The sequence below is a fragment of the Carcharhinus amblyrhynchos genome, chromosome 14 (assembly GCF_965287045.1).
Source record: "Carcharhinus amblyrhynchos chromosome 14, sCarAmb.v2.hapA, whole genome shotgun sequence".
NCBI lineage: Eukaryota > Metazoa > Chordata > Chondrichthyes > Carcharhiniformes > Carcharhinidae > Carcharhinus > Carcharhinus amblyrhynchos.
This window is the reverse complement of record NC_137337.1, coordinates 19,435,642-19,463,500: the sequence shown is the minus strand read 5'-3', so window position 1 is coordinate 19,463,500 and position 27,859 is coordinate 19,435,642. Positions and strand designations below refer to the sequence as shown.

The following is a 27,859-nucleotide window of genomic DNA, read 5'->3' as shown; positions in this document are numbered from 1 at the left end:
AAGGAGCAGTGTTCCAAAAGCTCGTCATTCCAAATAAACCTGTTGGACTTTAACCTGGTGTTGTGAGACTACTTGAAATAAAATCAACACGTCATACAAAATTAAACATCACACAGCTGCAAATGAAAACTGGGTCTTTTGATCAGTTCTAACCATCAAATAGAAAGTACAAAATTTACCAAAGGTGAGCAGTTTTGAAGAAAAGAGCTGCAAATGACATTCTCAAAGTTCAGATGAATTGTTTACTTTAATGTAAATTATATCAGACAACTTAATATGAAGCTTTATACAAAGCATGATATACAGTAAGTCTACATTTATTACAATTGGTTATGATCGTAGACAATTTTATTTAATGAACTTTCAAGCTATTTAAATGTTGTCAGCTTTTACAAGTAATTTCTTTGTTTTTAGTTTATTGGTACCGCATCTCTGTGACTGTGTGGAGTATGTACCAGCATCAAACAGTGGGATTCATCACTCGTCCTGCAAACAGTACACTTTTGGTGTTGTGATCAGCAATTAATAGTAAGAAGGGTCTGTTCAGCTTAAGCTGAGAAACTCTTGACATTGGCATTAAACCAACTCCTGAACCTGCTGCAGCTTCCGTTCCTTTTTCATCGACATCCAGCACTGCCTCGTGAACCACCTACAAGAATGTGAAGGAATCTAATTAGCCAAAATAGCGGTTGGAATTTTATCAGCCTTCTGTCGATGAGCTGGTGAGAAAATGGCTTCAGGGGGGAGGCCTGATGTGGTCCCTTTGCCCACGGACATTCCCAACGGCAGGAATGGTAGCAACCTGACCGACTGGGGATGGGTGGCCGGTTAAGGAATTGCCCCTGTTCCAATGACATTACTTTGTTGGAGATGAGGTGGGACCTTCCAGCTCGCAACTGTATGATCGCCAAGTCTGCCCAAGATTAAGTAAGTAGTCTCAGAACACCAGGTTAAAGTCCAACAGGTTTATTTGGTAGCACGAGCTTTCACAGCATTGCTCCTTCATCAGGTATCCTTTCACTGCGACCACCAGTCTCTTTCTTCCATGAGTAATATTACCCTGTGCATTACTGATGGCACCAACACTGCTTTGAACCCTCCTTTATTCTAAGCTGCAGATTTCTTTCATTCTATATTCTACCTTGCCCACTTCATCTTTATTATGTTTAGTTGAAGTCTTGAAGCAAAATCGCTCACTGCCAATGGATTTCCTTGAAGATTTTCCTGCTCTAATGTGGGAACTGACTGAATCAGTCAGAGCTGCTTAAGGAGTTACAGCAGTACAGTGGAATGGAAGACCATTCCTATCCCAGAACATCAAAACTGTGAAACTTTTTAGAAATCTCCCTCAGCATTTGCTACATTGTACTAGTTTACAAAACTCATGCTACTTTGTCTTCATGTATCTCGCCCTATCACTGAAAGTGCTGAATGTCAGATTTTGTCTGTTACTTGCACAGCACTATCGCCCCGACTAAGATACAATAATAAACAAAGTGGCACAGGCTGCAGCTTTCTGATGGAATCATATTCAAAACTGTGACGACTTCAGCCAGGCTAATGAGTTTGACTTGCTAGAGTATGAACAACCTGATGAATCCTTCAACCATGATAATCACATTCTGATTTAATGTTTTAAGTTTCCTTTGTGATTTGATTTTTGGGTCAGGCTGTTCTCCCTCCTTTTGGGGAGCTGCCACTTTTAATTTGTCCCCAAGTTAATCTAATTTAGTTTATTTGGTTGGTATGAACAGAGATATGTGATGAGTCCTTCAACTACAGCAATCACATTCTGATTTAATGTTTTAAGTTTTTTTGTGATTTGGTTTTTGGTTTAGGCTGTTCCCCCTCCTTTTGAGGAGCTGCCTCTTTTAAGTTAATTTGAGTTAGTTTATTTGTTTAGCATTCAAAAGAGATACCTGATGAGTTCTTACATTTTGATTTAACGTTTTAAGTTTCCTTTGGACTTTGGTTTCTGTTTGGGCTGTTCCCCCCCCCCCCCCCGCTTCCTTTTTGGGGGGCTGCCCCTCTTAATTTGTCCCTAAGTTAATTTGAGTTGGTTTTTACTCGTTTAGCTCATAAGAACTACCTAATCAGTCCTAATTGATGGTTAAGTCATGCTCCCTATTTAAAGCAGGTGTGTCAGTCTCCCAGCCTGCATTCAGCAGGGAGCAACTGGAGAACTGGCTGTGTACAGATGTATGGTGTAAATAAAGTAATTTGGGGACAGCCCTTTGCCTCCGTGGAGTTATTACAGAAACTTTACCAATTCTGTTTGTGGGCCTCAGCCCTTCAATTTAATTTGCTCGTAAATTATTTACGCCTTGCTGAAATCCCACTCAAAAGTTGGAATCATGCAACCAGGAAAGAGGCAAATCAACTAATCATCAGCAAAGAGTTGAGGGATTGGGTCGGGGTGGAGGGTGGGGGTGGTTGCAATATCAAAGGGCAATTTCCCAGATTTTTTTCTTCTAATTGGCCTGGATTTTGAACCTTTTTTGTATTACCTGTGAGATCAAATGGTTTTGAGTGGGATAGAGAGCGTATCTCTTATGATGCACGGGGCAAACTGAATTGATAGGCTTTTCTTTGCAGGTTTTTAAATTATCAATACTGTTGCTTGGACATTTGATGTCTATTTATTTGCTGAATTCTGGATTCCAGAGTATTATCAATGAAATGTGAGGTGATGCATTGTGAGAGGGATAGCAAGGCAAGTGAATACAAAATAAATGGTAGGACACTAGGAAGATCGGAGGACCAGAGGGACCTTGGAGTTCAGGTCCAAAGATCCCTGAAGAGAGTGGGACTACTAAGTAAGGTGGTTAAGAAGGGACATGGAATATCTTTAGAAGCATAGAATATATGAGCAGGGAGGTTATGGAGGAGCTATGTAAATGTATGTTAGGCCACAGCTAGAGTACTATGTGCAGTTCTGGTCACTGCACTATAGGAAGGATGTGATTGCACAAGAAAGGGTGCAGAGGAGATTCACTAGGATGTGGCCTGGGCTGGACGAATCAGCTGTGAAGAGAGACTGGGGTTGTTTTCCTCAGAGCAGAGAAGGCTGTGGGAGGACCTGATTGAGGTCTTCAAAATTATGAGGGACATAGCTGGGATAGATAGGAAGGAACCTTTCTCCTTAGCAAAGGGGCCAATAACCAGGGGGCACAGATTTAAGGTTCAGGGCAGGAGATTTAGAGGGAATTTGAGGAAAACCTTTTTCATCCAGAGGGTGGCGGGAATCTGGAACTCACTGCCTTAAAGGTTGGAAGAGGTGGGGACCTTCACAACATTTAAGAAGTATTTAGATGAGCACTTGAAATGCCATAGCATACAAAGCTACGGACCAAGTGCTGGAAGATGGGATCAGAATAGATAGATGCTTGATGGCTGGCACTGACATGATGGGCCAAAGGGCCTTTTTCTGTGCTGTAAAGGTCTATCACTCTATGACATGGAAACAAATGTCAGAGTTGCAATTTGTCATCTTTGGTTTGGTACACAGGTGAGTAAAATGTGGAAATGTGCAGCTGGAGGGAGTTTGCTTAAAGCCAGAAACAAAATAATGGCCTTCTGTCACTTAAAATCCTGACAACACCCTTCTTTAGGTGACATTATGTAAAATATTTCCTGGGGATGGAACTCTGGAAAGGTAAAAATGCAAGATGGAAAGATCACAACAAAATGCCAAGGAACAAATCTGTCTTCTGCTGATTATTCAAATTTTAATATCTGAAACAGGCAAATAACTTGTCCAGGGTTTCACAATCCAACATAAGTTGAGTAAAGATCAATTGTTATGAACGTTTCAATTCAAAATGGAAGTGTTTTACCTTTGATACTTGTAGTGGTGCAGATTTAGTGATTTTGGAGAGGTTTGCATTGTTGGTGAATACATCGACAATGCCCATTGCCGTCAGAAGGTGTCTGAGCTGGTAGGAAGACTTCAATGACAACTTTGGAAGGTGCAGATCAACAGACCTATTTGGTGTCAGAAAGATATTTATTTCACAATTTCCTCCAAATATGTACACGTCTTATGAAGCCTTTCATTGTATATATTATATATATATATATATATATATACACACATCACTCCAACTTTTCATCCATTGTCTCTCCTTTATTTGCAAAGTGAAGGTGATGTTTTGCTGGAACCCATGGTTCCAGAGTGTTACTAGTATTTTCCTGACCATACACTCCCCTTCCAGCAGGGGACACTGGTTGGTTGTGTGTTAACTCCATGGGTACAGGGAACCAGAGGAATCTGCAGAGAATCCGTACTTGTTGAACCAGCTTTCAATTTAACAGAAGAAAAGTTTGAAGTTTAATGCCGTTATTGGGAAAAATACGACGTTGTGCTTTGTTCTGATATCAAATGCATACTTTATGTAAAGTTATTGCAAAACTAATTACGAATTTTATGCAATTCTTTAGTACTAAAAATTGCTTTTGATTTTCACACATGCTAAGAAATAAATGTGGAGCAAGGAAAGCTCCTTTGACTCAAGTAGCATATTACTTCTAATGAAAGCTAGGTTCTTGATTAATAAGGGGATCAGGGTTATGGGGAAAGGTAGGAGAATGGGGATGAGAAAAATATCAACTATGAGTAAATGGCGGAGCAGATTTGATGGGCCAAGTGACCTCATTCTGCTCCTACATCTTATGGAAACATAGAAAGACATTTTCTTCGGTTGGATTTTGCATTGAGTAATTTGGTGGACCTGCATTGACCCAAAGAATTTCATAGATACTCTAGTGCAGAAGGAGGCCATTCAGCCCATTGAGGCTACACCGTCAATGATCCCACCCAGGCCCTATCCTTGTAACCCCATATATTTATCCTGCTAATCCCCCCTGACACTAATGGACAATTTATCACGGCCAATATACCTAACTCACACGTCTTTGGACTGTGGGAGGAAACCAGAGCACCCAGAGGAAACCCACACAGACATGGGGAGAAAGACTAAACTCCACACAGACAAGAACCCAAGCTTGGGAATTAAACCCAGGACCCTGGTGTTGTGAGACAGCAGTGCGAACCACTGTACTGCCCCCATTTCAATGGGGTTTTACTGTGTAACATACGTAGAGAACCCCAAAAAAAAAACTCAGGGTACTGGGACCAGGGTAAGTAACCGTGTATCTCTTCCACCAGTCAAAGTGATGGAACATTAGGAGCAGCAGATTCTGAATTGGGAAGTCTCATCACTTTGAATAATGAATTGAATGTCAAATTAAATACAGAAAACAAAACGGAAAGGAAAAGAGAATACGGATCGAGGGAGAGGAAAAAAGCAAAAGTTTAAAAATAGTTCAAAGTTAAGTCTGTTTTTTAAGCAATCTCCGATCTGCAGGAATCAGATTCATCAAAGTTATAAAAATTGGTTCCAAAGAGATTGGCAGTAATTACCATTTATCATTCTGTTGAAAGGGTACCAAAAACAGGTCAACCCGAACATTTTCTGGCAGGTTTGATCTCTTTCAATGAGGCAAGTCCAAGAGAAGTTGATTACAGACATTGTGGAGCCAGTGTTTCCTTATATGGGCATTGGAATGTCAGCTACATGCATAAGGCTTGAACATGCTGGGGTCTGGAGGGCCCCACTCCTCTGTGCTAGCTCTATCTGAATGGCCTAATTAAACAACGCAATTGGATTTCTGATCAATTCGTTGACCAGTTGCCATGGAACTTTTGGGATATCGGAGTCTGCATGTTCTTCCCATGACTGCATGGGTTTCCTCTGGATGCTCCTGTTTCCTCCCATAGTCCAATAATGTGTGGGTTAGGTTGATTGACCATGCTAAATTGTCCCTTAGTGTTAGAGGGATGTCAGGGAGATTAGTAGGGTAAATATGTGGGGTTACGGGGTTAGGGCCTGGATGGGATTGTTGTCAGTGCAAGTTCAATGGGCCGAATGGTCTCCTTCTGCACTGCAGATATTCTATGATTCAAAGAATGCTCACACAAAGATCTTGTGTTCAATGAAAAACCAAGGACCATAGCTCACAGAAGGAGACAGCATCTGGAAGGGAAGACTGATATCCATATGACAAAATCCTGGCTAGGTTTCAGATAAAAGTATTAACTACAGCTACAAAATAAAGATAATTGTGTTTTAAGTACTTAAATTCGACATAGTGGCCGCTATTTTACGAGCTCGCTCGGGTGAGGCTTGTAAAATCGTGTCAAGACCAATGGAGAATTCCGTTCTGTGAGCTTCGAGTGGTGGTAAAATTCCAGCTAGTGTTTTTATTCATTACTAGAGAATAAAACATAGGTTTGTACAACAACGCCGTTCAATGTGTTTGAACAGTGAGTCAAACAGTCAGATGCCTTTTTTTAAGCAAGCTTTTGCAGTAACATTGCATCGTGAATAACTCTGGATTTTTTTTGGCATTGTGACTGGCAGACAGGTTGCTGAAATTCCCACGTTAAGTGAACAGTGTTAGCCTGACTGCTGTTCCTACCACATTATCTGGTCAATTAGCTACCTTTCTCTGTCGCCTTTTTAAAAAAATTTTCATGCTGTAAAGCCTCGGGATTAATGGCATCTCATTGTCAAAATTTATCTTCCCAATTAAACATACAGCTCGACTGAAATTTTCTTGATTTTGTTCATATCTTAGGATGAATATTTTGGATTCGATCTTACTGCCCATTCATGCCTCGCTCTGTCTGCAGTGAAATGGAGAATTTGGCAGCAAGCCAAATCTCCGTTCACTACGGCAGGATGGAAAAATCCTGCCGATGGTAAGATCCTGCCCATTATCTCAGTATTGGCAAATCACTATTCAGTAGGAAGAAGACAAGAATTTGGCTATTTGCTGATTTTCTAAACCTTTTTATCATTAAATAAACTGATCAAACTTATAAACCTCCTGATTTAGGGATGGATTTTCCTGTTTTATTATTTTTATTTATAAATGTCACAAGTAGGCTTGCATTAACACTGCAATGAAGCTACTATGAAAATCCCCTTGTTGCCACACTCCGGCGCCTGTGCAAGTACACTGAGGGAGAATTTAGCATGGCCAATGCACAAAACTAGAACATTTTTTGGACTATGGAAGGAAACTGGAGCACCCGGAGAGAGATACAGGGAGAGTGTGCAGATTCTGACACAGTCGCCCAAGGCCACAATTGAACTGGGGTCGCTGGTGCTATGCAGCAGTAGTGCTGATCACTGTACCATCTGAGGAAGCAAAGACAAAACAAACAGGATCAGGAGTAGCCTTATAGCCCCTGGAGACTGCTTTGTTATTTATAGATTACATAGCACCTGACAGTCACCCAAGGCCAGAATGTATAATGGAGGTTGAAATATGTTATTATTTCAACTCTGCAGAGCACTCTCCCTAACTTGCCAATCTACTACTGACCAGAGTGTGGCAGTGACCTCATTAACAGAATTGCCAGTAAAACCTGTGACACTAATTGCGCTAAAAAATAGAAACAGCTGCAACACTTTGGTGTTGAGCTCCTTGTGAATAGCAGCTCTGAGGAAGAGGCTTAAAACAAAATAGCTTGAACCTAAAGACTGAAGTGATGATGCCACCACGACCACTTATTGTGAGTAACATAATTTACCATTTCTCCTCAGGAGGGTCAGTCATAGAATCAAACTGTGCAGAAAGAGACCAATCACTCATTGAGTCTGCATCGACTCTCCCGCAGAGCATCCGACCCAGGGACTATCCCCTAACCCTACATATTTACCCACCTATTTGCCCCACTAATCTCCCTACTACAAAGGGCAGAATTTTACAGATCTTGCTTGGGAGAGATCATAAAATTGCACCCATGGCCAAAAAGGATTTCCATTCTGAGGTGGCCTAAGTGTCAATTTAGCACAATGAAAATACATGCACATCTTTGGACTATGGAAGGAAACCAGAGCACCTGGAGGAAATCCACGCAGATACGGGGAGAACATGCAAACTCCACACAGTCACCCAAGGCCAAAATCAAACCCTGGTGCTGTGAGGCATCAGTACTGATCACTGTGCCACCATGTCGTCTGTGGAAGTAAAGACAAAACAAACAGGATCAGGAGCAGCCCCCGGGGACTGCTTTGTTACAGATCCTCAACATTATCTCATCCTACACATCTGTCAACTTAGCCTAGGGTGGCACAGTGGTTAGCACTCTGCCTCACAGTGCCAGGGACCCAGGTTTGATTCCTGGCCTGGGTCACTGGCTGTATGGAGTTTGCACATTCTCCCTGTGTCTGCATGGGTTTCCTCTGGGTGTTCCAGTCTGAAAGACATGCTGGTTAGGTGCATTGACCTGAAGGATGCCAGAGAGTGACGACTAGGGGATTTTCACAGTAACTTCATTGCAGTGTTAATGTAAGCCTACTTGTGACTAATAAATAAATTTACTTTAGCCCTGAGCATAAACTATACTTAAATTACCCAGAAGCCATAGTTGGATGTCAACTCTTGTCTTCTGATGGTTAATGGAGGCCTGTGAAGTGCTAACCAAGTAACAGAGACCAGGGTACCATGCCCAAGAATGAGTCTGCCTCCGTGAACAGCTTTTGTCAGGAGTAGGATTCAAATTTAAAGAAGGGTGGCACGGTAGCACGGTGGTTAGTGCTGCTGCTTCACAGCTCCAGGGTCCTGGGTTCGATTCCCAGCTCGGGTCACTGTCTGTGTGGAGTTTGCACATTCTCCCTGTGTCTGTGTGGGTTCCCTCTGGGTACTCTGGTTTCCTCCCACAGTCCAAAGATATGCAGGTTGATTGGCCATGCTAAGAAATTGCCCCTTAGTGTCCAGGTTCGAGAGATTAATGGGTATAATATGTAGGGAGATGGGGGTAGGGTCTGGGTGGGATTGTGTTTGGCGCAGACTCGATGGGCCGAAGGGCCTCTTTTTGCACTGTAGGATTCTATGAAATCCTCAGCTTTTGGAGACACTGCAACTTGAAAAATCAACGTCTCGGATCATGAGGCCTCACTAATCACTCTCAACCTCTTCCCTCTCAGCTCATCTTTTATGAAAGCAATGGACCTTGGGACAGTAAGAGTGTGCAATTTGAAAGTAGTTGATGACTACAGTAAAATTGCCATGGAATGATGATCTTTTGCCGCCTGGATACTGATTAGAACATAGCGCCTCTGGGCAGCTAGAAAATAATTACATTTAACTTGGTTTCACTGTTGTGAAACTTACCCAATCCGTAATGAGGTTATTAAGTTTTGAAAATGGGTAATGGTCAGGTTCTGTTCCACTCCTGCCAGTTTTCCTCGGTCTGGCAGGATCAAGACTAGAGAAGCGTTTCCTTTATATGGAATCAGAATCACAGAACTAGCGAGTCCACTGTCGTAATTCATAGAATATCTGCCTTTCCTCTTCATCATCTGAACTTTAACCGTTGTTGTATCATCGACGTGAAAGTCATCTTCGTAAGTGTCCTGAGGATCGAAAGGTTTCACCCATTTACCTAAAAACAAACAAGCAGAGATAATAAGAGGCTGTGCTGAACTGTTTACTCATGCATATGAATAAGTAGAATATTTTTCCTCCGTTCATTAATATTAATAATTTGTAACGACTTTGCCACAGAAGGCTGTGGAGGCCGGGTCATTGAGTGTCTTTTAAGACAGGGATAGATAGGTTCTTGATTAATAAGGGGATCACGGGTTATGGTGAAAAGGCAGGAGAATGGGGATGAGAAAAATATTAGCCACGATTGAATAGCGGAGCAGACTCATTGGGCCGAGTGGCCTAATTCTGCTCCTACCTGTTATGGTCTTTAATCAGGCAATAGAGGTGGGCCTGTTAGAATATGAACTCCCTGATTAAGGGGATCAGGGAGCTTCTTGCTTTGTATTCAGTGTCAGTTTCTCTGGGATGCCTAGTGTGGACCGCTAACTGAAAGCACTCTGTATGCTGCTGTCAGACTTGTAAATAAAGGGATTTTGGTGAAAGGACTCCAAGGAATTATTACAATAATCAAGATTCTTTTCAAATCTTTCCATTGCCTTAATCCATGCTTTCTCTGCAATCTCCTCTACCCTTACCATCCTTAAAGAGCTTTGCACTCCTCATTTTAATCAGAACATACTGGATAAATTCAGCAGGTCTGCATTCTTATACACCTACCTGCAGGGTGTCCCATTCCCTCACGGCAGTATGTAAAGCTGGTACCCAGGTTCACAGGAGATACAAGCCAGTACGAAGGCATGTATAGCTAATTTAAAGCACCTCTGCCGCCACAATGGGTAGGTTTGAAGAGTCCCCTCCTTCTGTAGGAGAGCCAGCAGGTCTCAGTGTAATGCACTAATTACCACTCAACTGCTATTAGTACCAAGCTGGCATCTAAAGGACAGAAATTATTATTCCCATTTTTTTCCTTACTTCACCTTCCCAAATTAAATGCTAGCAGAGTATTCTTCTGCATTGTAATTCTCCCTATGTATGTGTGGGTTTCCTCTGAGTACTTCAGTTTTCTCCTATAATCAAAAGATATGCAGGTTAGGTGGATTGGCCATGCTAAATTGCCTTTTAGTGTCCCAGGATGTATAGGGGGGGTAAATGCATGGAGTTTATGGCGTTAGGGCCTGGATAAAATAGTCTGTCGGAGAGCTGGTGCAGACTTGATGGGCCAAATGGCCCCTTTCTGCACTGTGTGTATGCTTGTATGATAATTGAAGAGTAGCTCTTTTATTTGTGTGTTCATTTAATGATTATTGATAAAATCTGGGAAAAGTATTGTTTCTTGCACGCTATACAGACAAAGCATACCATTCATAGAGAAGGAAACAAAAAACTGCAGAATGTAGTGTTATAGTCATAGCTAAGATGTAGAGAGAGATCAGCTTAGTGCAAGGCTATTCCATTCAAAAGTCTGACAGCAGCAGGGAAGAAGTTGTTCTTGAATCGGCTGGTATGTGATCTCAGACTTCCGTATCTTTTTCCCAACAGCAGAAGGTGGAAGAGGGAATGTCTGGGGTGTGTGGGGCCCTCATTTATTCTGGCTGCTTTGCCGAGGCAGCAGAAGTGTAGACAGAGTCAATGGATAGGAGGCTGGTTTGTGTGATAGATTGGGCTACATTCATGATCTTTTGTAGTTCCTTGCGGTCTTTGGTAGAGCAGGAGCCATACCAAGCTGTGATATAACCAGAAAGAATGCTTTCTATGGTGCATCTGTAAAAGTTGGAGAGAGTTGTAGCTGATATGCCGGTGTTGAGGATAATTGTGGAGGAGGTGTTGTTGCCTATCCTTACTGATTGTGGTCTGTGAGTTAGGAAGTTCAGGATCCAGTCACAGAGGGAGGGGCTAAGACCCAGGCCACAAAGTTTGGAGGTGAGTTTCTTGGAATAATGGTGCCGAAGGCTGAGTTGTAGTCAATAAATAGGAGTCTGACATGGATGCCTTTGTAATTGAGGTGTTCCAGGGTTGAGTGCAAGGCCAGGGAGATGGGTGTCTACTGTGGACCTGTTGCAGTAGTAGGCAAACTGTAGTGGATCCAGGTAATTCAGTAGGTTGGAATTGATTCGTGACATGACTAGCCTTTCGAAGCACCTCATAATGATGGATGTCAGAGCCGAAAGTCATTAAGGCACGCTGCTGGGCTTTTCTTAGGTACCAGAATGATGGATGATGGATAGGATGGCACAGTGGTGCAGTGGTCAGCACTGCTGCCACAGAAAAGCAGCCAGCATAATTAAAGACACATGTATCCCGGACATTCTCTCTTCCACCTTCTTCCTTCCAGAAAAAGATACTAAGGTCTGAGGTCATGTACGAACCCTCGCAGGAACTGCTTCTTCCCTGCTGCCATCAGACTCTGAATGGACCTACCTCACACTAAGTTGATCTTTCTCTACACCCTAGCTATGACTGTAACACTACATTCTGTGCTCTCTTTTTCCTTCTCTCTGAACAGTATGCTTTGTCTGTATAGTGCGCAAGAAACAATAACAGTCCACCCACTCGCATCCCTGCCCAACGGTTCCTTAATCTTTCCTCCAATTCCTTTTGGTCAGGTCATCAGTCATTGCTACTAAAACAAATATTATTGCAAAACCTACTGGAGGAGATAAATAAAGCAAACAGAACCACTGGTGATGCAATGGGTTGCTGCATCATTTCATCTGCGAGGTCTGGGTTTGAATCAGCGGAAAAGACGAGATGAAACGCCCTCTCACTGTTGGCTGTAAGTGGAATAAATGTTGTCAGTTTTGACTCCATTGGTTTATATGTGAAATATTCCAAATCACGTATTAATTGGCATTAACATTGTGATTGCCAACAAATATAGGCAGCATGATGGCACAATGGGTAGCACAGTGGTTAGCACTGCTGCCTCACAGCTCCAGGGACCCGGATTCAATCCCGGCCTCGGGTCACTGTCTGGGTGGAATTTGCACTTTCTCCCCACGTCTGTGTGCGTTTCCTCCGGGTGCTCCGGTTTCCTCCCACACGCCAAAGATGTGCGTGTTAGGTTGATTGGTCATGCTAAATTGCCCCTTAGTGTCAGGGGGAGTAGCAGGGTAAATATTCAAGGTAACAGAGCTAGGGCCTGGGTGGGTTGTTGTTGGTGCAGGCTTGAAGGGCTGAATTGCCTCCTTCTGCATTGTGGGGAGTCTATGAAATTCTCTGAAAAATGACTAGTAAGTGAAATAGAATATTTGACTTGCTGGAGGGATGGATTTGAGGCAGAATGAAATGTCTTGATCTGCTATCATCTACCCTCCATTTGACTTGAATGCATGCAGCAACAACATTCGAGAAGCTCAACACCTCTGTCAAGATATTGTCACTCATGCGAGCGATATTAATCACTGGCTGATCAAACATATGTTGAACTGTTTAAAAAGGACTTTTTAGAATCAAGAAATGATACTGACTTAAGATGGCTGTGCAGATCATCTAGTATTGCATAGTGACCAGTTTCTGGAAAGCTCCAAAGTGACTGACAACATCCTTCTATGGAATTTCTCACCTGCTGATATCAAGAACGACTTCAAATGATTTGCTAAAACTGTGCCAAACCTCACACTTGTACTCCTATAGGGCCAGCTCCCAAGTGGAGACAGAAGGTCTACTGGACAATAGTTACGTGGAAAGGATGTTTTCCTATCTCACCATGATGGACAATGAATCGTTCATAGATAATGGCCAGGACAATACAGACCATAGAAAGACAGCCATAGTCTTTTTTCCAGACATTGGCTAAGGTAAATATTTTCATAATTCATTGTGAGCAGAGATATCATGTGATTGGAGTAACCATTTTTAAAAACTCCTTTAATACAGTATATGAACTGCTTTTTTTTGTTCTCATTCCAATTCAATCAAGTCCAATTCAGAGTCCCAACAAGTTGGGACATTCCCAATCCAAGCTGACAAGACAGGGCTCTCACCTCCTGTCTTGGGCCTGATCTATATGATCCAAGCTGATTGGAGTAGGAATAGCTCCTCCTCCAAGGCTTGATCTCATTTGCATCTTAGCCAAAAGACCGAGATGCCGCTTTTAAAAAAATTGCTTCAAATGAAGCTAAAATGAATTCAACCAAGCACAGCATGTCCATACTACACTTGGTCTTAGCCAAAAGGCTGAGAAGCGATACAGGACTAGTCCTGCCAACAGAGCACCATTAATCGGCTCCTTTCCTTCTCCTTCAGATTGAAGCCCTATCTTCATTCCCATTTAAAATCCAATGCAGAGGATTTTTCATGTAATGAAGCCTCAGGTAAAAAATTAATTGATGTCTTCGAACAGGATAGATTGAAACTGTCTCCAGAAATTGTAGTCTATGTGGGCTTCAACTTCATTAAATTTTCAAGGCTCCCATGAAGAATCGTCTGCCGCAGCCAGAGATACCGGTAAAGGACTCAAACAGTGACCACGCTTCTTTTTTTTATTGAAGTTTAATTTGGCCGAGAAAGTAATCTTCTGTATAACTTGCAATTCTGCATGTGTGTGCGTGAGAGTGGGTTGTAAAGCCAAATTTATCTTCATAAACATTTTTATTTCTTTCCCAGGCGGCTTTTTTTAGTCAATAAAAACAAACCCTGTATTGTTTTAAACTCAGGAAAGCTTACCAGACCCCTTAACATAAATGGTTAAGCAACGACATTGAGTAAATAGCTTCATTCTTCCGATTCACAAAACAATCCTATTATGGTTGGAATGGTAGGATATTTCTACCCCTCCTCACATGGTGGACTAACACCATGTTGGACAAAGCAGCCAGCTTAACTGACTCACTATCGGTGCAACTTAAACATACACTCTTTCCACCACCAACACCAAATGGAAGCAGTCATCTACAAGGCCCACTGCAGTAACTTGTCACATCTCCTCCAACAGCATGTTCCAACCACATGATTTCCACCACTTAGAAGAACAACGGCGACAGATCTATTGGAGCGACACCACCTGAAAGTTTCTCTCCAAGCTACACATCATCTTGATTCGGAAAGCAAACTTAGGTTTTATGGGGTCCCCTATTCCCTGACCCTGACTGAAAAGTCGATTGTTAGCTATCATCTGAAACCCAGCAATCCCACTGGGATATTATGCTGAGAGCTACCTTCAATATTTTCACCTCCAGCCTGGGATGAATCCTGCTCGGGTTCACTAATGAACTTCAGGGAAGGATATCTGCCATCCTTACCTGGTCTGGCCTACTTGTGACTCCAAAGCCACAGCAATGTGGTTGACACTGAACTGCCAAGGGCAACTGGGAATGGGTAATAAATGGTGGCCAGCCAGCGACACCCATGTTCCACGAATGAAAGTAAGAATATAATATAAGGCAGCTCCGTAGCCCTGGAAATGTCTGGATCCAGCAATGGATACTTCTGTAGGAAAAAGACTGTAAATCTTGGATTTTGGTATGGGCCTGGCTGGCAGTTCCCAGTAATGGATTGGGGGCTGGGTACTGAGTTTGACAGGCGGGGAGGGCAGGAAATGGGGTGGGAAGGGAATGCAATCTTGGTGGGAATGCTTTTGACGAGCTCAGGGACCCCGACCCTCCCAGTGAAGGAGGTACCCCCACTCCCTGTCCCTTAGCAGTGAAAACTGCCAGGTTACCCACTTGCCTCTGCTTTCCCCTGCTGCAGTGAAAGTAGCAATGGTGGCAGAACGAAACCCTCAAGTGGTCATTAATTGATCACTTAAGGTCCTTAATATATCTCAGGTTGGGTGTGTTGCCTGCTTTCCCCATTCACCATAATATGATAGCCAGGTTAAGGATGGGCAGGAAGGTCACCCTTTCTACTTCACAAACATCCCTGCCTTCAATCATAGAATCCTACAGTGCAGAAAGAGGCCCTTCGGCCCATCGAGTCTGCACCGAACACAATCCCACCCAGGCCCTACCCCCATATCCCTACATATTATACCCACGAATCCCTCTAACCTATGCATCCCTGAACACTAAGGGGCAATTTCTTAGCATAGTCAATCAACCTAACCTGCACATCTTTGGACTGTGGGAGGAAACCAGAGCATCCAGAGGAAACCCATGCAGACATGAGGAGAATGTGCAAACTCCACACAGACAGTGACCCGAGCCAGGAATCGAACCCAGGACCCTGGAGCTGTGAAGCAGCAGTGCTAACCACTGTGCTACCATGCTGCCCATTGTGGGAGTCATGTGGAAGTGCTATAGAAATCTATATCACTATGTTGCCATTCCTTCACTGATTTTGGGACAAAATCTTGTATAGTATATGTATAATCCCACAATGCCATTCGGCCCATTGAGACTGCACCGCTCACAATCCCACCCAGGCCCTATTCCCATAGATTTACCCTAGATAGTCCCGCTGACAGTAAGGGCCACCTATCCATTCTATCAGGTGGATAGCACAGCCAATCCACCTAACCCGCACATCTTTGGACTGTGGGAGGAAACCGGAGAAAACCCACACAGATGTGGGGAGAATGTGCAAACTCCACACAGGCAGTGATCCAAGCCAGGAATTGAACCCAGATCCCTGGTGCTGTGAGGCAGCAGTGCTAACCACTGTGCCACCATGCTGCCTATAAAATGTGGTTGACTCCCAACTGCCAAGGGCAAATAGGAATGGGTAATAAATGGTGGCCAGCCAGCGACACCCATGTCCCACGAATGAAAGTAAGAATATAATATGTCCGGGATTTGAACCCAGGACCTCTCACAACTTAATGCAAGTACCTTAAGCGAGAATCATATCCCTAGATCAATGAGCCAACCACCTTGGAAAGCCCTTCCTAACAGCACTGTGGGTATACCGACACAAGATGAACTACAGTGGCTCAAAGAGATGACTCACCATCACCTTCTCAAAAGCAATTAGGAATGGATACTAAAGGAATACTTTTTTAAAAACTGGAAAAGCAAGCTGGAAGAAAGGTTGCAATCCCTAGCCTTTGCAACCTTGCACTTTGTCACCAACATTTTAACAAGAATTTATAAGACCCTTGTCAGGCCTCATTTAGAGTATTGTGCGCAGTTCTGGTCGCCTCACTATAGGAAAGATGTAGAAGCTATTGAGAGGGTACAGAGGAGATTTACAAGGATGTTGCCTGGACTGGGAGGCATGCCTTATGAAGTTAGGTTGAGGGAGCTGGGACTCTTTTCCCTGGAGAGACGAAGGTTGAGAGGCGACCTGATAGAAGTTTACAAAATGTTGAGAGGAATAGATAGGGTGGACTCTCAGAGGCTATTTCCCCAGGTTGAAATGGTTGCTACGAGAGGACACAGATTTAAGGTGCGGGGAGGGAGGTTCAGAAGTGATGTTAGGGGTAAGTTTTTCACTCAGAGGGTGGTGAGTGAATGGAATCGGCTGCCGTCAGTGGTGGTGGAGGCGAACTCGCTGGGGTCTTTTAAAAGACTTCTGGATGAGTATATGGGGTTTAATGAGATTGAGGGTTATAGATAGGTCTGTAGGTTGGTAGGTGTTGATGTGATCGGCACAACTCGTGGGCCGAAGGGCCTGTTTGTGCTGTAGTGTTCTATGTTCTATGTTCTATGTTCATTTCTGGAAAAAAAACCCAGAGCCTGCATTTTTTAACTGAAGCTGCTACTGATCAGCAAGTAGTGCTGGATAATGGATAGATTTGTGCTGTACACAAACACCTTCTAAGAACTAAATCAAGGTCGGTTAAATTCACTTTACTCTGGATCATTACGCAAAATGGACAGATGAGATTTCCATCATTACTCCTCCTGGTCAATATTTAAACAGATTCTGATCGTAAAACTCCACTTTATCTTAAATATTTGCTTCATTTTTTTTTCACATTTTAGATGACAAGGTATGGGAAAGCAATAATAACCTGACACTAGAATACCGAGTGGAGGACTAATTTTTGAATATAATTTTAAAGATATACATAAAGTAAGTTCTGATATTACTTTTGTGGCATGGTGGCACAGTGATTAGCTCTGCTGTTTCAGAGTGCCAGCGACACAGGTCCAATGCACGGGTGTGGCAATGGGGGATTTTCACAATTACTTTGTTGTAATGTTAATGTAAGCCTATGTGATGTTATTATATAAACTTTAAAACTGTATTTGTTGGAAAGATATGAAATAAAAGATAATTACAAGGATTTTTAAAAACAAGCATGTTGGAGGAAGAGGGTGGTACAGTGGTATTTTCATTAAATTAGTAACCCAATGGACCCAGGGCTAATAGTCTGGGGACCCACGTTCAAATCCCGTACGGCAGATGCCGAAAATCTGGATTTAAAAGTCTAATGATGACCATGAAACCCATTGCTGATCATTCCAAAAACCCATCTGGTCTTTTAGGGAAGGAAATCTGCTATCTTTACCTGATCTGGCCTACATGCGACTCCATGATGTAACTAGCAAGCCACTCAATTCAAGGGATGGGAAATAAGTTCATGAGAAATAGCAGCAGATTTTGACCATTCGATCCATCAAGTCTGCTCCGCCATTCGATCATGGCTGATATGCTCCTTATCCCCAATTTCCTGCCTTCTCCCCATAATCCTTCAACCGATTACCAATTAAAAATCTGTCTAACTCCTCCTTAAATTTACTCACTATCCCAGCATCCACTGTACTTTGGGGTAGCAAATTCCACAGATTCATAACACTTTGGGAGAAATAGTTTCTCTTCAAATCTGTTTTAAATTTGCTACCCCTTATCCTAAACTGACGTCCTAGAATTCCCAAAAGAGGAAGTATCTACTTTATCCATACTTCTTATCCTATATACCTCAATTTAAATTCCCCTCATTCTTCTAAATTCCAGAAAGTTTAGGCCTAAACTGTTCAATCTCTCTTCATATGACAAACCTGCCATCTCTGAAATCAATCTAGTGAATCTCTTCTGAATTGCCCCCAATACTGCTACATTTTTCCTCAAATAAGGGGACCAAAAACTGTGCACAATACTCCAGGGGCAGTCTCACCAATGCCTTGTATATTTGCAACAAAACTCCCTTATCTTTATATTCTATTCCTTTAACAATAAATGCCAACATTCTGTTTGCTTTCTTTATTAACTGCTGTACCTGCAATAATTGCCCAGCCAGCAATGCCCACATCCCATCAATGAATTTAAAGCAAAGTGTGTTGTTGATACAAATTGAGGGCTTTGCCTTGAGTGAGTGTCACCAATCTTTTCTGCTGATGAATCCGCATCCATATCACAAACAGGGAATTTGCTTTTGTAACCACATATCTAGTTGACCTAGCAATGACCTGGAGTGTTACAGTATTACGAGAACTGGATATCACGATCCTTTCACAAGTATTCCTTTGTTCTTCAGAACTTTCTGAAAGACGAGATGAGGTCAGCTGTAAATCTATGAAATAGCCTATTTTGCAATTGTTGGATACAATAAATATTTGAAACAGTTTGCAAACTCGATGCTGTATTCCTTTTAAAACAAAATAATAACTTGTGCCACACCGGCCTAAATAAACATTTACTTTTTGCTGACAGTATGTTGGCTTTCTTTCAGGGGCAGACATGGGACAGTGCGCACCCTCTGCCAAGTGTGTTTTGGGCACAGGGCACATACGATAGAGTAGATGCCCACCTGAAGCCAGTCACACTAATCGCCCAAGCTCACCCCCATAATACAGTGCTGGGGTGGGGGAGTTGCTGAGATCTGCCACTAGACCTAAATAAGCAAAGGTCAATTAGGCTCGTTACCAAGCCGTGGATTCGGATAATCCAGCACCTGTCGCAGGGTGTATTAAAATCCTTATTCGGGAGCTTTTAAACCAGAGTAGGTTAGTTTAAAATAGGGACCATGATGTGCCCTATGCCAAAGATATTACAACGTACCTCCCACATATATTATGAAAGTATTGTCTATTAACCATAGTAACCATAGTAGGTCATCTTATAACCATAGTAATTGCCACACAACATTTGGCATGGGCAGCCAGGTAAGGAAGTCTCACAACGCTTGGTTCCGCACACATGAGGACAGCCTCAACCTGAATCTTGGGTTCATGTCACACAATTTGTAATCCCCACAATTTGCCTGAACTTGCAAAATCTCACCAACTTTCCTGTCTGGAAACAATACACATCTTTTTAACCTGTGTTTAATGCTCTCTCCACTCACATTGTCTGTCCCTTTAAGACTTGATTAGCTGTAAAGACTCACATTTGAATCATTATTCATGTAAATTGAGTTTGTATCTTTATATTCCCTGCTTGTGATCAGAACTCCAACCACCTGATGAAGGAACAGCCAGTTCTGAAAGCTGGTGGCGTTTGCTACAAATAAACTTGTTGGACTTCAACCTGGCGTTGTGAGACTTCTTTTGGTGTTTACCCCAGTCCAACGCCGGCATCTCCACGTCACGGGCAGCCAAGCCAGAGCAAGCAGCCCAGTTTTAAAAGTTATGTTCAAAGTGTGGGAAACTGGATGGATTACACCTAAGCAGAACCAGGACTGATGTCTTGGGATGGGAGGGAGTGGGGGAGGGTTTAAAATATGGCAGGGAGAATGGGAACCTATGTAAGAATTCAGAGATCAGAGGGAATCAAGAACATAAGAAAAAGACAACGGGAGAATAAAAAAATGTGATAGGCAGAGAAATCAGATAAGGACAAAGTTAAAAGAAAAGTAGCAATGGGACAAGGCGCATTGAAAGAACTAGCCTTAAGATTTTGTACCTGAGCTCGGACCATTCAAACTAAAATAGATAATTAGTTGCGCAGATAAATGTAAGAAGTTATGATCTAGTTAGGATTAAGGAGTCATGTCTAAGGTGACCAAGGATGGGAAGTAAACATTAAGGTCTATTTACTGTTTAGGAAGGACAAATGGAAAGGAAAAGGTGGTGGAGTTGCTTTGTTGATTAAAGAAAATATTGATATAATATTGAGGAAAGATACTAGCTTAGATGATGTGGAATCTGTATGAGTCGAGTTAAGAAACATCAAGGGGCAAAACACATTTGTGGGGGTGGTGTAGTGGTCATGTTGGAAATTGTAGAAGACAGGAAACCAGAGATGCATGTGATATTGGAATATCTGTGATTATGTGTGACTTTAATCTGCATACAGATTGGGTGAGTCAAGTTAGCCGTAATACAATTTCTGGAGTGTATAGAGAGTTTTCTGGACCAATATGTTGAGGAACCAATAAGAAAGCAGACATCTTGGATTGGGTATTGTGCAATGGGACAATCTAGTTGTGAGAGAACCCTTGGGGATGAGTGATCATAATATGATAGAATTCTTTATCAAGTTGGATAGTGAAGTAAGTGATCCTGAGAGCAGAATCCTGAATCTCAGTAAAGATAAATACGATAACATGAGGCATAAATTGTCCATGATGGACTGGGAAACATTACATAAGAACATAAGAACATAAGAACATAAGAAATAGGAGCAGGAGTAGGCCATCTGGCCCTTCGAGCCTGCCCCGCCATTCAATAAGATCATGGCTGATCTGTCGTGGCTCAGTTCCACTTTCCCGCCCTCTCCCCATAACCCTTAATCCCCTCTCTTATCAAAAACCCATCAACCCGCTTCTTAAAAATATTTAGCGAGGCAGCCTCCACCACTTCAACGGGCAGAGAATTCCAGAGATTCACCACCCTTTGAGTGAAGAAGTTCCTCCTCAACTCCGTTCTGAACCGCCCCCCCTTTATCTTGAGGCTGTGCCCCCTAGTCCTACTGTCTTTTTTGAGCGGGAAGAGTCTTTCCACCTCTATCCTATCCATCCCATTCATCATCTTATACGTCTCAATGAGATCTCCCCTCATTCTTCTAAACTCTAACGAGTACAAGCCTAGTTTATTCAGCCTCTCCTCATAGCTCAACCCCCTCAACTCCGGTATCAGCCTAGTAAACCTCCTCTGCACTCCCTCCAAGGCCAAAATATCCTTGCGCAGGTGCGGCGCCCAAAACTGCACACAGTACTCCAGCTGCGGCCTCACCAATGCCCTATACAGCTGCAGCAAGACCTCCCTACTTTTATATTCAATCCCCCTCGCTATGAAGGCCAGCATCCCATTCGCCTTCCTGACCACCTGCTGCACCTGCAAGCTGGGTTTTTGCGACTCATGCACAAGGACCCCGAGGTCCCTCTGCACCGTCGCCTGCTGCAGTTTTTCGCCACGTAAGTAATAGTCCTTCCTACCATTCTTCCTACCAAAGTGGACCACCTCACACTTGCCAACATTAAATTCCATTTGCCATTTCCTGGCCCATTCGCCCATTACTGAAAGGAAGGACAATGAACAGGCAATGGCAGGAATTCAAGGAATGAATATATGAACTCCAAAAGTTGCTTATTCCTCTCTGGCCCAAGAGTGGAAAGGGAACTGTGGCCAAACCTTGGCTTATAAGGGAAATTAGAGATATTAGATTCAAAGAAGAAGCATACAAAACGGTAAGAAAAAGCAATTGACCCGAGAATTGGGAGCAGTTTAAAATTCGGCAAAGGTAAACTAAGGGATTGATTAAGAAGGGAAAAATAAAAAGTATGAGAGTAAGAAGGTGGGGAACATAAAACTTTGCAGACGATACAAAGTTGGGTGGATGGATGAGCTGTGAGGAGGATGCAGTGATTTGAGTGAGTGGGCATTTCCATTCATGGATAAATGTGATGTTATCCACTTCTGTAGCAAAAATGGGAAGGCAGATTATTATTTGAATGGTTGTAAATTGAGAGAAGCAGATACTCAGCGAGATCTTGGTGTACACATGCATCAGTCACTGAAAGTAAGCACACAGGTACAGGAGGCAGTAAAGAGAGCAAATGGTATGTTGGCTTTTGTAACGAGACAATTTGAGTACAGGAATAGCGTTGTTTTACTGCAATTGTATGGAATGTTAGTAGGCAACTATTGTGTGCAGTTTAAGTGTACTTATCTGAGGAAGAATGTTCTTACTCTAGAGGGAATGCAGTAAGGGTTTACCAGTCTGAATCCTGGGATGTCAGGGCTGTTGTATGAGTAGAGATTAAGTCGGTTAGGATTGTATTCCCTGGAGTTTAGAAGAGTGAGAGGGGATCTCATAGAAACTTATAAAGTTCTAACAGGATTAGACAGGGTAGAGTCAGGAAGAATGTTCCTGATGTTGGGGGAGTCCAGAATCAGGGGTCATGGTCAAAATGATGGGTAAGTCTTTTAGGACAGAGGTGAGGAGAAATTTCTTCACCCAGAGAGAGGTGAATCTATAGAATTCACTACCACAAAAAGTAGTCGTAGCCAAAATGTTGTCTGATTTCAAGAAGAAATTAAATATACAAAAGAACAAAGAGTAACAAACAAAGGAAACTACAGCACAGAAACAGGCCCTTCGGCCCTCCAAGCCTGCACTGACCATGCTGCCCAACTGAACTGAAACCCCCTACCCCTTTGGGGACCTTATGCCTCTATTCCCATCCTATTCATGTATTTGTCCAAACGCCCCTTAAAAGTCACTACCATATCTGCTTCCACTACCTCCCCCGGGAGCGAGTTCCAGGCACCCACCACTCTTTGTAAAAACCTGCCTCATATGTTTCCTTTAAACCTTGCCCCTTGCACCTTAAACCTTTGGCCCCTAGTAATTGACTCTTCCACACTGAGAAAAAGCTTCTGATTATCCACTCTATCCATGCCTTGTAGACTTTTATCAGGTCGCCCCTCAACCTCCATTGTTTCAGTGAGAACAAACCAAGTTCCTCCAACTTCTCTTCATAGCTAATGCCCTCCATAACAGGCAACGTCCTGGTAAATCTTTTCTGTACCCTCTCCAAAGCCTCCACATCTTTCTGGTAGTGTGGCAACCAGAATTGAACAGTATATTCCAAATGTGGCCTAACTAAGGTTCTATAAAGCTTCAACCTCACTTGCCAATTTTTAAACTCAGTGCCCTGGCTGATGAAGGCAAGCATGCCGTATCCCTTCTTGATGACCTTCTCCACCTGCATTGCCACTTTCAGTGACCTGTGTATCTGTACACCCAGATCCCTTTGATGGTCCAATCTGATGGTCCTCATCGCTATCCACAAATCCACCAATATTTGTCCGCAAACTTATTAATCAAACCAGTGACATTTTCCTCCAAATCATTTATATATATTACAAACAGCAAAGATCCCAGCACTGATCCCTGAGGATCACCACTTGTCACAGCCCTCCATTCAGAAAGGCACCCTTCCACTGCTACCCTGTGTTTTCTATGACTGAACCAGTTTTGTATCCACCTTGCCAGCGCACCTCTGATCCCATGTGACTTCACCTTCTGCACCAGTCTGCCGTGAGAGACCTTGTCAAAGGCCTTAGAAGTTCACGTAGACAACATCCACTGCCCTACCATCAATTTTCTTCATTACTTTCTCAGAAAACTCAATCAAGTTAGTGAGACATGATCTTCCCTTCACAAAACCATATTGCTTCTTGTTGATATGTCTGCTCATTTCCAAGTGGGAGTAAATCCTGTCTCTCCAATAATTTCCCTACCACTGACGTAAAGCTCACTGGCATGTAATTACCTGGATTATTCTTGCCACCCTTCTTAAACAAATGAACAACATTGGCTATGCTCCAATCCTCTGAGACCTTCCCTGTAGCCAGTGAGGATACAAAGATTTCTCTCAAGTCCCCAGCAATTTCCTCCCTGGCCTCTGTCAGCACTCTGGGGTATATCCCATCAGGCCCTGGGGACTTGTCCACCTTAACATTGCTCAAGAACCCTAACACCTCTTCCTTTTTGATCTCAACATGACTCAAACTATCCACACACCCTTTCCCAGAATCATCATCCACCAAGTCCTTCTCTTTGTGAATACTGACGCAAAGTACTCATTTAATATCTCACCCATTTGCTTTGGCTCCACGCATAGATTCTCTCCCCTGTCCCTGAGTGGGCCAACTCTCTCCCTGGCTACTCTCTTGCTGTTTATATATGTATGAAAAGCACTGGGATCTTCCTTAATCCTTCTGGCCAAAGATTTTTCATGACCCCTTTTAGCCCTCCTTACTCTTTGCTTAAGTTTCTCTCTACTTTCTTTGTATTCCACACTTGCTTTGTGTGTTCCCAGCCTCCTTGCCTTGACAAATACTTCTTTTTCTCTTTGACTAGGCTCTCAATACCTGTCATCATCCAAGGTTCCCCCAATCTCCCATACACATCCTTCATCTTTACAGGAATGTTCCAGTCCTGAATTCCTTTCAACTTACACTTGAAAGCCTCCCACATGACCCCAATCTACACTCTTCAATTCCTCTTAATATTGTTATGTAGCTCATGGGGTCAAGGGATAGGAGAGGGAGAGGGGATGGTGGCGGGATGGACTGGCATGGAGCAGGTTGGCTCCTTGCCAAGTCTGTGTTTGGGATGGGAGCAGATGGCGTTGTGAGCCGCCTGCAGCTGGTTGGTCGAATGAGCTGTCAGTTGAACTGCTGGTTCCTGTTGCCCACTCACCTCCTCGTTCAGAACTAACTGGAGTAAAAATGTGACTTTTCAACCCTAAAGGTGTACGTGTTTACTTGGATAAGTGACCTGGGTAGCATGGTGGTTAGCACTGTCGTCTCACAGTGGCAGGGACCAGGGTTTGATTCCTGGTTTGGGTCACTGTCTGTATGGAGTTTGTATGTTCTCGCAATGTCTGCGTGGCTTTCCTCCAAGTGATCTGGTTTCCTCCTACAGTCCGAAAGACGTGCTGGTTAGGTGCATTGGCCATGCTAAATTCTCCTTCAGTGTACCCAAATAGGGGCTGGAGTGTGGCGACTAAGGGATTTTCCATAAGAACATAAGAAATAGGAGCAGGAGTAGGCCATCTAGCCCCTCGAGCCTGCCCCGCCATTCAATAAGATCATGGCTGATCTGTTGTGGCTCAGTTCCACATTCCCGCCCTCTCCCCATAACCCTTAATCCCCTTGCCTATCAAAAACTTATCAACCCATGTCTTAAAAATATTGATCGAGGCAGCCTCCACCACTTCAACGGGCAGAGAATTCCAGAGATTCACCACCCTTTGAGTGAAGAAGTTCCTCCTCAACTCCGTTCTAAACCACCCCCCCTTTATCTTGAGGCTGTGCCCCCTAGTCCTACTGTCCTTTCTGAGCGGGAAGAGTCTCTCCACCTCTATCCACAGTGACTCCATAAAAGCCCACTTGAGACATTAATAAATAAACCTTAAACTTGCGAAGAATCTAACTCTTGAAAGCAAACTTTGACGTACAAACACATTTTGATCTCAGTTACACCAAGATCATCCCACCTCATTGCCCACCATTTTGTGATTAATTGGTTGAAAGTCCCAAACCTGTCATTAACTTATCTTTATTAACAATATGTTGCAGCACTAAAGTTCATAAGATAGCTTTGATGGAAAAAATATATTCTGCTCAGTTTCAAATAGTTTAATAGATTCATATTTCACCAAAATAATTTAATTTGGATTAGATTTCTCCTTTCATTACTAATCCTCAAATTACAATGTTATGAAACATTCTATTCCCTGGAGTCAGTTAAATGAAAAAAAAAGAAATTTTCTTTCCTGAAAAATAGAAGTAACACCTTTGTTTCACAAAGGCTTGATATCATAGAATCCCTACAATGCACAAGGCCATTTGGCCCATCGAGTCTGTACTGACAACAATCGCACTCAGGCCCCAACCCTGCAATTCCATATATTTAACCTGCTAGTTCACCTGACATTAAAGGGGCAATTTAACATGTCCAGTCCTCCTAAACCCCCACATCTTCGGAGCGTGGGAAGAAACTGGAGCACTCGGAGGAAACCCAGACAGACATGGGGAGAATGTGCAAACTCCATACAGACAGGCAGTCACCCAAGGCCGGAATTAAACCCAGGTCCATTATAGGTGCATGTAACCTACAAAAGACTTCCTACCTTTGAACAGGACGTAATTGAGAAGCAGCATTACAGTGTTCCGATTCAGGCTTTTAATAAACTCTTGAATTTTGCCATTCGTCTGCTTTCTCACGTTAGTGTTGATCTTTCTCTTTGCTTTGTCCACTGCTCTGAAATCAATGCTGACTGCCTCTGCCTTGTAAAATTGCCTGGCTTCCTCAAGGAATTTCTTTTGAAGGTTGATGCCCTGCTGAACGTATAGGGTGCTACCCATCATCAAATACAGTTCGCTGTTCTCACTGGTTAGTTCTTGCAGGAGATACCTGAATGTTGCATGCAACTCAGCCGCGTCATTCTTTGACATGTTGTAGTAGCCCAGAACCTGTAGGAGTTGATCCCGAGTGTTGTGCTTTGCACCCAGAGACAACATGGCCAGGCAGGCGGAGATGCTTACCGGGGAGAAGAAAATATTCTTGGCTGTTGCGCTTGGCTGAGAGGCAATCTGTCTGTAGAGTCGCAGGGCAAATTCTGTGTTTGCGGCTGAGAGTCTGAGCACAAACATTTGTCTCGACAGATTGCTTTTAGTTTTTGAACCATGAGCTTGCTGAACTGAACCCTTCATCGGAGAAAGCCTTCCATTGACGTTGACTATTCCACTGCAGAGCAGGGCGATGATTAACAAAGCCACAGGGGTCAGTTTCCCCATCTTTAACCTGCAAAGGAAAGGACAAACTTGTTTTGCAATGCTTTGAGATTGTTTGAAGTCGGGGTTGCTTTCATTCAGTTCGAACCGTACAGCATTAATGACGATGCCCTTTTCACACCTCGCAAACAAACAGAGTCCTACAGGGGTGTCCAATTGCCAACTTAACTTCTAAGACAAGTCCATTCAAGTAAGCGGATTCTTACTTGGTGTTTTACTGTAGTTTCAGGTCCCCTTTTGCCTGAAACAAAGCAAGCTGCTCTTTGCTGTGGTTTCTACACGGCCCTTGCTGTTTAATGCCAATTTATACCGCAGGAAGTACAAATAGATCTGTTATGCATTAATCAGTAAACCGACCTTCAGTCTGATGGTCAACATTGGCTATACAATGGCCTTTGCATTGCAAACGTGATTCTTGCCGCTTCTATAAACTTCAGAACATATAACAAAATTGTTTTTTTGTGACATTCAATTTGTCTAGTGAATTATTCATTCAAATGAAGAGCATGTTAATACTTTTATTACCTCCTCCCTGTGGCTTCCGCCAAACTGCAGCTGTCCTCAGTCAATGTTGGTTAAATTATCATCAGATAATGTTTTTTAGATTAAATTGTTAATTCTCACTCAAGCTCATCCTAGTCGATGACTGCCCAGCGTTGCAGTTGCAATTAATTCTACACATTTTGATATTTCTCCCTGGAGAATAAACAGCAGTGACCACTGAAAAATAGACCAGTTTGTATCAAAGAATTGAGAACAGTTGTCATTTTTCTGAGTTTATAGCTGCACTAACTCAGCAGCGTTCCAACTTGTGAGTCTACTTTGTGATCAGCATCTCCAACACTGGCATATAGAATCATGGAATCCTTACAGTGAAGAAGGAG

The 27,859-nt window shown here is 42.9% G+C and overlaps 1 protein-coding gene and 1 pseudogene across 2 annotated transcripts; both read right to left on the bottom strand.

Annotated features, from left to right (window-relative positions):
- Positions 1 to 60: 60 nt before the first annotated feature.
- Positions 61 to 27,281, bottom strand: LOC145352217 (alpha-1-antiproteinase F-like). 2 transcript variants are annotated; one of them, XM_080201956.1, is made up of 5 exons: positions 27,182 to 27,254; positions 26,312 to 26,985; positions 9,187 to 9,457; positions 3,837 to 3,984; positions 61 to 649 (listed from the first exon to the last, which is right to left on the bottom strand). In XM_080201956.1, exons 2-5 carry the CDS (start codon positions 26,976 to 26,978, stop codon positions 461 to 463), a joined length of 1,275 nt encoding a protein of 424 aa, XP_080058082.1. In that variant the 5' UTR covers positions 26,979 to 26,985; positions 27,182 to 27,254; the 3' UTR covers positions 61 to 460. The 2 variants fall into 2 exon arrangements, with proteins under 2 accessions (XP_080058082.1, XP_080058081.1); XM_080201955.1 differs by having other exon boundaries at positions 26,312 to 27,281.
- Positions 13,447 to 13,590, bottom strand: LOC145352832 (U2 spliceosomal RNA; annotated as a pseudogene).
- Positions 27,282 to 27,859: the final 578 nt, after the last annotated feature.